Source organism: Scardinius erythrophthalmus, assembly GCF_964197995.2.
Source record: "Scardinius erythrophthalmus genome assembly, chromosome: 8".
Taxonomy (NCBI): Eukaryota; Metazoa; Chordata; class Actinopteri; order Cypriniformes; family Leuciscidae; genus Scardinius; species Scardinius erythrophthalmus.
In genome coordinates, this window is record NC_138228.1 from 12,385,807 (window position 1) to 12,398,392 (window position 12,586).

Sequence of the window (12,586 nt, forward strand, 5' to 3'; positions counted from 1 at the left end):
TATTGCGTGACCTTATGTAGCCCCGCCCCTTTTCAGCGCTGCGCTCGTTGTCTTTTGACTTCCGGTTTTATTTTCACAGCGATCTTGGGTATTTATGAATGAACGGCTCGTTTTAAAATCTTCCCGGTCTACTGACATTTGTTAAGACATCTGGTTTAAACATTACAATCCTCATGATAACTTTCGTTAACTTTTGTTAACTTTATATTAAGTAAATCCACTTCAAAAGCTAATTACTCCTGGACAGCAATGCCATAGAAATATACAGAGCGACCGCAAAAACGGAAGTTCAAAGACAATTATTCTAAAGATGGCGGCGCCCTTGTTTCTCTGGTGCATAAGGCACGTAGTGTTTCTTTAGTCGTTCTCGCGGATTCGTGTGAGCAGGGATCGTTTCAACAATGTGGTCGTCTGTACACGAAAAGTACAGGCATATTTTAGTACATTGTTGTCGTGTAAATGTACCATAAAATACAAATATTCGATGAGAAACACCAACTTTCAGTTACACGTACACGCACGTCTGTTAAAGATCACTTAATCTGGAAAGCATCTGCTGTTTACAAACATCTAATAGACGTTTTTAAGATGTCAGTTTTACATACATTCTAAAACATAAACATCTTAAAGACATTGTCTAAAGGTCTATTTGACATCTGACAGGAAACGTCCTATAGATGTATTGCAGATGAGCAAACACTCTAAAAAATACATCCAGATGTAAACAAGCACATCAAATAGACGTCTCCGAGATGTACGTACGTGTGCTATATGGGTTTAAGTACTAAGATTACTAAATTAAAATAAAAAATTAAAGCTATATAGAAATATAAAAAAAAACAATAAAACTGACAAAAGCACATGACAAAATTACTAAAATTAAAAAGAAAAAAAGCTCATTCAAAATATCAATAAAGACTATAATAGTAAAATAACACTGCATGACACTGAAAGAAAATAGAAACAACTAGTTTATTATTTACTTTTAAACATGATGGAAAATTAGAAAACATCAATAACAACAAACGGGTAATTCACCCGTTCTTCATTCGAGTCATGACTCCAGTTAACCTGAAATTACCTTTGGAATTTGATATTTTTGCACTATTTTTATGCTTTTTTTAATAATACTCAGATTTTTCATCTATCTTTCAGGTTTTTGCCAGGTGGGACTTTTCTGCATTCAGAAATACACAAAGATGACACAAACAAAGCTTGACATAAGGCACACACCTACACCACCACAACATGAATGTGAACACCCTGCTGTTCAGCAAATTAAATGTGTCGATCAGTAATAATAAACAACCATATAACAGATACTGTTAGTGTGTAGTGCTGATACAAGTGATGCACTTTGCATATGCGGTCACAACTTAGCTTTATTTGCAAGCTGCACAACCTGTGTTTCTTCTGAATGTGCTACAAACACTGCTAATAATTACAGCATTGTTAATGGTTAGAGAAAACAGGACGTGATGTCAGATGGAGGGTTTTGACCAGTTGGCACTGAGTGATATGATACTGTTGTTGACTGCAGCACACATTCCATTCAAAATCAAGTTAAAGGGCATATAATATTCCATTTTCTGAAGTCACGTTACTTGACTGAGCTGGTGATGTGCGCAAAACATCCTGAGACACTTTTGATTTTTCCTAACACACATAAAAATCATTATGCTCCTGAATCCATCTACCGACACAAACAGCAAGTAATCAATACATAAGAATCACACTGACAACAAACACTGCCACTGATGCTGCAAGTCGATGTGGAACCTATTAAGCGAGAACGTGGCTACAGTGAAGCGTACTTTACAGCAGTTAGTTGCAGTGCACTCGCTCACATTCAGTTCTACACTAAAGCGTTTACCCAGCTAATAACGGAATGTTCTCAGAGCTTCACCTAACATTCTGGCAAGGTTCTGTCAAAGTTACGGTCTTTAATAATGTTCTCAAAACGTTAGCACAAAGGCGAGTATGTACTTCGTTCATATGTAGCATTATGTACTTCGTTCATGAAATGTTTTATTAAAGTTTTAAGTTGGACTTCGTCTAGCATTTTTAAATGTTACTACTTGTTTCAGAATGTTGTGGCCATAAGACCACGTAAAGATGTTTTTAAAACAATAATAAAAAAAAAAAACGTTCAAAAAACCTTCAGAAATAACGTTTTCATAACTTGGCAACGTTAGCAAAACATTCCTTGAACTTATTTTTATTAGCTGGGTACAACGACGCTCGGACCATCTCGCCACACTTGCGGCTTCTAATAAAAGAACAGTTTACAAAAATTAAAACGAAATTTGTCTCGTCATTTACGCACTTTCATGTCGTTTCAAACCGCTATGACAGGAACACAATTAAATATCTTCCGTTTTGTCCATACAATGAAAGTCATACCGGTTTGAAATGACAAACTTGGACAGAATTTTCAGTTTTAGGTGAACTACACCTTTAAATCTAAAATGTAGCAGCTGAGATTTTAAAAACAATCAGCGGTCTGTCATTCTTTTTCAATATGCTAGCAGGCACACAATCACATCCAATGCAGTTATTGCTTAAAAGCAGGGCACGTATAGGCCTAACTATGGAAGCTTGTTTCCGCCACAAAAAAAAAAAAAAAAAGAAAAAAAGATAATTGCGACTTTTTATCTCACAATTGCGAGTTTACATCTCGCAATCCTGACTTTATTTCTCAGAATTGCGTGAAATAAAGTCGCAATTGCGTGTTATAAAAGTCAGAATTGCGTGATATAAAGTCAGAATTGCGTGAAATAAAGTCACAATTGCGTGTTATAAAAGTCAGAATTGCGAGATATAAAGTCAGAATTGCGTGAAATAAAGTCGCAATTGCGTCTTATAAAGTCAGAATTGCGAGATATAAAGTCAGAATTGCGTGAAATAAAGTCACAATTGCGTTATATAGTCAGAATTGCGAGATATAAAGTCGCAATTGCGTGTTATAAAGTCAGAATTCTGACTTTTTTTCTCGCAATTGCGACTTTATATCACGCAATTCTGACTTTATAACACGCAATTGCGAGTTTATATCTCGCAATTCTGACTTTATATCTCGCAATTGCGAGTTTATATCTCGCAATTCTGATATATTTTCTCAGAATTGTGAGATATAAAGTCCAATTCTAAGGGGGAAAAAAAGACTGACTTTTTTTTTTTTTTTTTTTTACCTACTGGAATTCTGACTTTGTAACACGCAATTGCGACTTTATATCATGCAATTCTTACTTTATATCTCCCAATTGCGTCAGAAGTCAGAATTACGTGATATAAAGTCGCAATTGCTAGAAAAAAAAAGTCTGAATTCTGACTTTATAAGACGCAATTCTGACTTTATATCTCGCAATTCTGACTTTATAACACGCAATTGCGACTTTATTTCACGCAATTCTTACTTTATATCTCGAAATTCTGAGAAATAAAGTCAGAATTGCAAGATGTAAACTCGCAATTGTGAGATAAAAAGTCGCAATTATCTCTTAAAATGTTTTATTCTGTGGCGGAAACAAGCTTCCATATATATCTGACGTGTACAATTTGATAAAAGTTTTTTTTGTGTAAAAAAAAAAAAATGTTTGTGTGTAAATCTTTCAAAGAATCACCAACTTCTACTGGTGAGATAATGAATGCAAAACAAACATCAAGTGTTTCATTTCAACAGAGATAAGAGCAGCAAAGCAAGCATGTACATTACACCCACATACCTTATGTTAACATGCCCACACTGAATGACAAATGTTACAGTCTCCATAGAGTGACAATTATATCTGAATTATTCACATGTGCCTCTTTTGTCTGTACATTTACTTACAAATACGATACATCAAATTAGGACCCTGCGGACAGCTTTGGTTCTACGCAGAACCCCTCTGTATACACCCTCGGCCTCTTATAGTTAAATCTTTCTAAAAGACGATATCGATGTAAACCTCAATCCTGAGTGCCAAAGCTGCTGTACTTTAGCATAAAACATCTGTAAGGAGCTGATCTTTATATTACAAGTAATCCATCTGCTCAAGCGGTCTCTCCCTTTTAATTCCTCTGGGTCTGAAAGTGGGCCCGTAAGTGGCAAAGGCACTGGACAGATGAGGACAGCCATTCTGGCCGGTCTTAATTTTGATCTGATTTTCAGCATCATGTGACCACCACAACATGCTGTTCCTCAGTGGTCCCTGCAGCCCTCAGCTGGCCTCTCCTGGTTGCTCATCTTATAAGGGAGAGGTCAGGGTGAGCGGGACGCCGAGGGCTGCAGGGGACGGGTTTGTGTGTGGGGGCCATCAGCCCTGGAGCTCATCAAAGCAACCGTCACACACTCGGACGGGCTTCTTGGAGGAGGGCGTCAGGGCGTTGCGGGCCGAGCATTCTGCGCAGAAGATGTTGCCACAGTGTCGACAGTGGTGCTGGGGGAATAGAGAGAGAGAGGTCATGATTCAGGTCATGATAACCAAGTTCAGGAGGTTAAGTTAGGTTTAGGTTAACGTGACTGATTAATAGAATGGAAGTGATAAAAGTTAGATGCTGTGATTATTAGGGCTGGGTATCAGAATTGATTTGACTCAAAAGATTTTATTCACAGTTTGATTTGGGTACTGAATCTGATTCATAGAGATATTTCAGTTATTCAGATATTTCTTTCTAATGCACATTTTGGAACTTTTATTTGCATCTTGGTGTTACGATTCATATATTTATACTGTTTCCATACAATTCACCAAAATGTGAACAAAATTTTCAAAATACAAAATACTTTTTGGAAAATGTTAAATATTTTATTCAGTAAGACATGGGACATATCACATAAATGTCTGACCTACAGAAAGGGAGTCCCAAACTAGTTTTTGATAATACAATAAAGTTAGTAAGCTGGTATAACCCACAATCAATAAAATATCACAAATAACAAACTAAGTGAAAATAAATTGGTATTTTGGAAACTACAGTTACTAATTATTAATTTAAAGGTACTTTCTGTTTATATCATGACTCATAGCATGCTGGTAATTTCATTTGCTCTTTATACAGCGTGCGTCTCTGTATTTACGTCCAGCTGGCATAGAATAACGTCTGACAGGACAAGACAGTTTGTTTCTCTGAGGTGAAATACTTTTTATATCGCAACAAGTTAATAAAATAACCTAGAATAATGACTCTGACATATAGCGTGACAACATCTCATCTGACAGCAGAAACTGAATCAGGACAACACGTTTTTCTCAGTCACGCTTTACTTAAACTGCGTCTGGCAGGAAAGTCAACAGCTTTTACGCACGTCTTTCAAAATAAAATCCTCGCACTAGAAAAACATTTAGGATTATGTTTTTTATTGCTGTTGTTTCATTGACTACACATTCCGTGACCCAGTTTTGGGTCGTGACCCACCGGTTGAGAAACACAGGGATTGATCATTAACACTGTATTGATCTCATTCTTTGATCCATTGGAGAGACAGCTTCATGTGAGTGTGTGAATGCATGGCGCAAACCTTTCTGACAGCGAGAGAGAAGCCTTTCCCACAAGCCATGCAGTTCTGCACCTCGTGATCTTCCGCCCACTTCCGTGTGAGGGACTGCGACTGTTTTATCTGGAACAGAAAAAAGGAGTCACATATGACTTAATACTAAAGTTTACATAGCTAGGGATCCCAAACAACACTGTAAGGCCAGCAAATTCAGTGTGTCTGGTGTTGGGGTCAGTCTGACCTGTAAAGACTGGTTTTCACGGCCAAGCTCCTGCATGGCGGCCGTGGTGTCATCCAGTTTCCTGCGCATCTCCACCATCTTAGCCTGAAGCTTCTCAATCTCACCCTCACCCTGGACACACCTGGAACAGGAGCGACAATTACAGTTCATGAAAATGGGTGAATGAAAAAATATGACTTGACTTTATGGTTAAAGGGGGGGTGAAATGCTCATTTTCACTCAATCTCCTGTTAATCTTGAGTACCTATAGAGTAGTATTGCATCCTTCATATCTCCAAAAAGTCTTTAGTTTTATTATATTTATAAAAGAAAGATAGGCTGTACCGAGTCTTTCCGGAAAAAAACGAGCGGCTGAAGGCGGGCCGTGTGGGCGGAGCTAAAGCTGCGCTAACGCGCCGAGCTAACAACACACAGAGACATTTGAAGCAGTTTTACTCACCGCCCGGTTCCAACGCACGACCGCGAACCTTTATCATTGTGACTGCTCGATCCTTAAGCATTAGACGATCTGCAAATCCGTCGATCTGGGCTTTGTTTATAAAACAATCATCGTCGAAATGCCGGGAACAAACAGTCTTGCACAACCTCCGTTGATGCTCTGGAAAAACAAACTCCATCCACTGGTCCCTTAACGCTGGGTTCTTTGGGAATCTGTGCAGGGTTGTCTTGCCCTGGCAACCAAAAACCCACGTCTTTGGTGACATTGACTTCCCCAAAGCCGAGCATAGCGCTTTGATGGGCGTACTGCTTTCGCTCTCTTCTCTCTCTGGTCTACGGTTGCGCGCGCGCCCGCGTCCTTCCGGAGAAGTGCCCTTAGGACCCGTATATGGAAATTCCGCTACATCTGACGTCACGCATGCCCATACTCGAAAAAAACTTTCCGAAACTTGTGACAAACCGGAAGGAGCATTTTTGGAACAGAAATACTCCTTCAAACGTACAATTTAATTTTTGAAACTTTGTCCATGTTTAGCATGGGAATCCAACTCTTTAACAGTGTAAAAAACTCAGTATGCATGAAATAGCATTTCACCCCCCCTTTAATTTTATTTAGGCCAAAAAAAATGCCTAGAGCCATCAAACCTCTCAAGCAGTGCACGTCTCTCGTCCTGGTTGTTCTGTACGGTGGCCTCCAACACGGCGATCTCCCCTCTCAGCTCATCCGTCTGTTTCTCCAGCTCACCCACCCGCCTCTGGCTGCTCTGCCACTCGCGCTTCAGCGTTGCCACATTCTCATTTAGTGCCGTCACCTGCAGATTAATCTTCACCTTCTCCTCTTCCCTCTGCTTCTCCACCTCCTCTTTAGCCTTCACTTCAGATGCCTAAAATGAAGAAATAAAAACTTTTCTGTAGAAAATTTAGAAAGCAATTTTGCTAAATAAGTCAGCAATAGAGGTTACTTACTAATCGTAAATAATAATAAATATTAATATTAACAACAAGAACTATTATTAATATATAATATAATTAATATAATATGTGAACCTGGATCACAAAACCAGTCACAAGTCGCACGGGTATATTTGCGGCAATAGCCAACAATACATTGTATGGGTCAAAATTATCGATTTTTCTTTTATGCCAAAAATCATTAGGATATTAAGTAAAGAACATGTTCCATGAAGATATTTAGCAAATTTCCTACCGTAAATATATAAAACATTTATTTTTGTGAGTGAATGCAGCACAATCGCGAACATTAATGGACAAATTTAAAGGCGATTTTCTCAATGTTTAGATTTTTTTTGCACCCTCAGATTCCAGATTTTCAAATAGTTGTATCCCGGCCAAATATTGTCATATCCTAACAACATACATCATATAGGGCTGCACGATATGAGGAAAAGCTGTGATGTGCGATAACATTGTTTAATATTGCGATGACGATATGACTTGCGATAAATATTCAAATGTGAATGTTAGCTATATCCCATCTCTTAGTGCTTTAATAGGTTCTTTGCGTGTTAGGTCAAACGTTTATTACCACCCTGGTTCAGATTACACGATTTTAGCACGGTTTTGGCACGATCCGTTTGACGTAGGGTGTTGTGGGGATTCGTAAACGACAACGGGCCTCGGGACGCAAGATTCGTTTCTCGTATGTGGGCGACAACCTACGTCGCATCTGCGATGCTTCACGACATCACGACAGAAAGACTAGCATGTTTAATTTTTTAACGGTCCTCCACTACGGGTTGAGTATGTGAGCGAGAGGCTGTGTGTTCATCGCGCGAGTTCATATCGCGATGACGATGAAAATTCGATGTATCGTTCAGCCCTAACATCATACTTATTTATTCAGCTTTCAGATGATATATAAATCTCAATTTCCAAAAAAATTTACCCATGTGACTGGTTTTGTGGTCCAGGGTCACATATAAATATAATAATATGATATAATATGGTAACACTTTTGAATAAGGTTCATTAGTTAGCATTAGTTATTAACTAACAATGAGCAATACATTTGTTACAGTATTTATTAATCTTTGTTAGTGTTAATAAATAAAAAAAAGCTGTTCATTGTTTGTTCATGTTAGTTCACAGTGCATTAACTAATGTTAACAAATACAACATTTGATTTTAAAACGTATTAGTAAAAGTTGAAATTAATATTAACTAAGATTAATAAATGCCGAAGAAGTATTGTTCATTATTAGTTCATGTTAACAAAGGTAATTAACTAATGTTAACTAATTAACCTAATTGAAAAGTGTTAATTATAATATAATATAATATAATATAATATAATATAATATAATATAATATAATATAATATAATATAATATAATATAATATAATATAATATAATATAATCCGTACCAGTTGCTGGTGTAGTTTGTCGGTCTCAGCTTTGAGCAGCTGCTGTTTCTGTTTGATGGAGTCTCTGGTCTTCTGATGCTCTCTCTGCTCCTGTTCCAGAGATGCTTGAGCTGCTTCCACTTTCCCTTGCTGCTCCACCTTCTGCTGGATCAACAGCTGCTTCACTGCCTGAAGCTCCTTCAGCTCCTGCGACATACAAACCAATGTCCCAGTTAGAAACACATAGTGGGATTTGAATCTACACTGTTTTTGGTTGCAAGCCCAGATCATCAAACCATGTTACATAGAATAGAATAGAATAGAATAGAATGAGGCATTTATATAGCGCTTTCATATGTACTACTGTACACCCAAAGCGCTTTACAATCATATCAGGGGTCTCTCCTCAACCACCACCAGTGTGCAGCATCCACTTGGATGATGCGACGGCAGCCACAGAACAACGGCGCCAGTGCGCTCACCACACACCAGCTATAGGTGGAGAGAGGAGAGAGAGTGATAGAGCCAATTCAATGTAAGGGGATTATTAGGAGGCCATGATTGGTAAGGGCCAATGTGCGGAATGTGGCCAGGACACCGGGGTTACACCCCTACTCTTTTCGAGAAATGCCATGGGATTTTTAATGACCACAGAGAGTCAGGACCTCGGTTTTACGTCTCATCCGAAAGACGGTGCTCTTTGACAGTATAGTGTCCCCATCACTACACTGGGGCGTTAGGACCCACACAGACCACAGGGTGAGCACCCCCTGCTGGCCTCACTAACACCTCTTCCAGCAGCAACCTGGTTTTTCTCAGGAGGTCTCCCATCCAGGTACTAACCAGGCTCAGCCCTGCTTAGCTTCAGTGGGCAACCAGTCTTGGGCTACAGGGTGATATGGCTGCTGGATAGTAACATAATGCACAAGAATTCAAAAGTCATCAAAAAAACTTAGGATAGAAAAATAGACAATGATGCTGTATGTCATTCTAAGGTGCATTTACGTTCATGTTTCGTGGGCTGATTCAACGGTGGTCTTGTACTTTATACTCAAATTTATCAGTATAGATACATTACTATTCAAAGGTTTGAAATAAATGCTGTTCTTTTGAACTTTCTATTAATCAAAGAATCCTTAGAGAACGTGTCCTGGTTTCCACAAAAATATTAAGCAGCATGACTGTTTTCAACATTGATTATAAGAAATGTTTCTTGAGCACCAAATCAGCATATTAGAATGATTTCTGAAGGATCATGTGACACTAATGACTGAAGTAATGATGCTATAAATTCAACTTTGCCATTACCGGAATAAATTACGTTTTAAAATATATTAAAATATAAAACAGGTATCTTTAAGAGATATTTAAAAAAAAAACACTAGTGTACAGTCTCACACAAAAGTGAAATATTTCACCATTCCAGAGATACCATTACAGAAGTACCCATCTGTCATGCTTAATTTATTCAGTAACCAAGAATGTATAAAAATAGATCACTGAAATAAAGTAATTTTGGCTAGACATTTAATCTCAACACGAGGGTCCCTATGGGGCGCAGCTTTTTTATGACTCGTTCATAATTAAATTATCTTGGGGGGGAAATTAGCAATTAATAATAATAGTAACTTTTTTTTAATGAAAAAAACAGTGCACCTTTAAACAAGTTGCTTTGATTCATAAATGTGTACATAAAGTGGGGTTAGTGGTCAACAAACAGAAATGACCTTCTCATTTTTCTCGGCCAGAGCTTTGAGATCAGCAGACAGTTTGTTTTTGTCCTTTTCCAGAGCGCTCTGGCACTCTCTCAACTCTTCGCATTGAGCTTTCTCCTTCTCCAGCTGCTCCTCCGTTTGTTCCTGTAACAGACACAAAGACACAGTCAGCTGAACAACTGGACATTTCCATAAACATTCTGAAATTACATTCTCCATGACTGTGTTGATAAGCAAATTAAACTTATGACTATTCCTGGCTAGAACAGAAGGTTGTGTTGTTTCACTGTGTCTGGAATAAAACAGAACAGAGTATCGCCACAAAATCGAGCCCGGTGGTGTTTATTTCCATAACTTTCACACACCACAGAAAACCATATTTTGCATGTTTTGTTACCTGTTGTTTCTGGAGTTTCTGTAGAGCCTCCACCTGCTGTTCGATCTTCTCGTCTCTCTTGCCCAGGTCTTTCTCTAGCGTTGTGCGGACCGTCTTCAGCTCCTTGATCTGGGTTTCGTGAGCACCAAGCTGGTTCCTATTGGCCACCAGCTCTTCCTGAGCTAGAACCAGCTTCTCCTCACACACCTACAACAGATAATAATCAGATACTGCACATAATAATTTATTAGGATGTTCTTGTACTTTATAAAACTGACCTTGAGGTCCTGGCGTACAGCAGAGAGCTCGGACTCTTTGCCGTAGTAATCAGACTGAATGGTGGCGAGACTCTCTTTGGTGCTGTCGCTGGTCTTCTGCAGCTCTGCACAGCGATTCGTTTCAGAGGTTAAATCTTTAGACAGCGCCGTCACCTGCTCCTTCAGCTTGGCCTCCTCTTCAGCCTGAAACACAATTCAATGTTATTTGAAGAAGTAGTTAAGTCATAATGTCTTTCTTTCTTCTGCAGAACACAAAAAAGATATCTTGAAGAATGTTGGTAACCAGTTTTGGTTCCCAACATTCTTCAAAATATCTTCTGGCATGTTCGACAGAAGAAAGAAAGTTATACTGATTTGGAATGACATGAGGGTGAGTAAATAATGACAGAATTTTCACTTGTGGGTGGACTATCCTTTAAGAACAGGAAATGAAACAGTCGATTTGGGCGAGTTAAGAGTACATTTATGTGCATTTTATGACACATTAGTGCGTAAGAAGACTGTACGTGCCTTCTTAACGAGGGAAGCCTGCAACTCAGACACTTGTGCCTTATGTTTCTTCACTTCCTGGCTCAAGGACCCCTGTGTAGTCTTCAGCTCTGCCTGTAGCTGCTGTGCACTCTTTTCTTTCTCTTTCAGTGTATCTTGAGATTGTTTTAGCTGAGAGTTCAGTAAGGTCAGCTGAGATTGTAGACCCTTTTCTGCCTAGAAAATTCAACAATTGCGAAATATCATGATTCATCTAACATGGGATTAATGTTTCCTTGAAACTTAACAGGAGTTATATTTCACAATCTTACCTCTGTCGATTTTTCGAGCAGACCTTTAACATGGCTGAGCTCTTTAGAGGTGGTCTCCGTGTTTTTCTGAAGTTCTTGCTGTGCTTTCTGATAGATCTTCTCCTAAAAATTAGAGTAAAGCTGATAATTAAACTTCTTTTTGAGAAATGTTTTCCTTGAAAACTGTTGCCAAATGTATTGAGATTTGTTGTACAATGCCATGACTTTAATTTATTTTTTATACATACACAAGTTTCCAAATACTTTTTGTGACCCACACAAGTTTCCAAATACTTTTTGAGACCCACCTTCTCTTCCAAAGTGGCCGTGCTGCTCTTCTTTTCTTTCTCCAGTTGAGTCTGGCTCTCTTTCAGGGCTTTAGAAGCTTTGCTCAGAGCCTCTTTCACTGTTGCCATTTCTTTAGTCTGAGCTTCCTTCTCCTCCTGAGCTTTCTGGAGATCTGCACTCAGACCCTGAACTTTCTTGTCCAACTCTGCCTGCCGCTTCTGACTCTCCTGAGATAGTTTATCCAGGCTGGCCTGCAGGGTCACATGCTCCTGCTCTGCCTTCTCCAGCTGTTGTCTTGTTTCGGAGAGGGCTGAGGTTTTCTTCTTCAGCTCCTCTTGCTGGCTGGCAGCTCTGAAACAGAAAGGAAAGGGAAGATTGACAAGTCACATCTGTAATCTATACTCATCAAATTAAAGGTTTGAGGTTGGTGGTTTTTTTTATGTTTTTGAAAGAAGTCTCTTTTGATCACCAAGGCTACATTTATTTGATCAAAAATACTATTGTGAAATTTAAACTGTAATAAATTACATTCTAGAATAAATATAATTTATTCCTATGCCGTTAAAGCTGAATTTTCAGCATCATTACTCCCGTCTTTAGTGTCACATGATTCCTCAGAAATCATTTT

The 12,586-nt window shown here is 38.7% G+C and overlaps 1 protein-coding gene across 1 annotated transcript in view; it reads right to left on the reverse strand.

Annotated features, from left to right (window-relative positions):
- Positions 1–3,059: 3,059 nt before the first annotated feature.
- Positions 3,060–12,586, reverse strand: part of eea1 (early endosome antigen 1) — a 32,056-nt gene continuing 22,529 nt past the window's right edge. The window contains exons 19-29 of the mRNA XM_081372581.1: positions 11,979–12,309; positions 11,692–11,793; positions 11,402–11,596; positions 10,892–11,074; positions 10,635–10,820; positions 10,250–10,381; positions 8,544–8,729; positions 6,804–7,042; positions 5,721–5,841; positions 5,504–5,602; positions 3,060–4,421 (exon numbers count right to left, since the gene is read on the reverse strand). Of these exons, the coding sequence (XP_081228707.1) occupies positions 4,299–4,421; positions 5,504–5,602; positions 5,721–5,841; positions 6,804–7,042; positions 8,544–8,729; positions 10,250–10,381; positions 10,635–10,820; positions 10,892–11,074; positions 11,402–11,596; positions 11,692–11,793; positions 11,979–12,309 (1,897 nt within the window). The 3' untranslated portion in view covers positions 3,060–4,298. The remainder of the gene's footprint in view (positions 4,422–5,503; positions 5,603–5,720; positions 5,842–6,803; positions 7,043–8,543; positions 8,730–10,249; positions 10,382–10,634; positions 10,821–10,891; positions 11,075–11,401; positions 11,597–11,691; positions 11,794–11,978; positions 12,310–12,586) is intronic.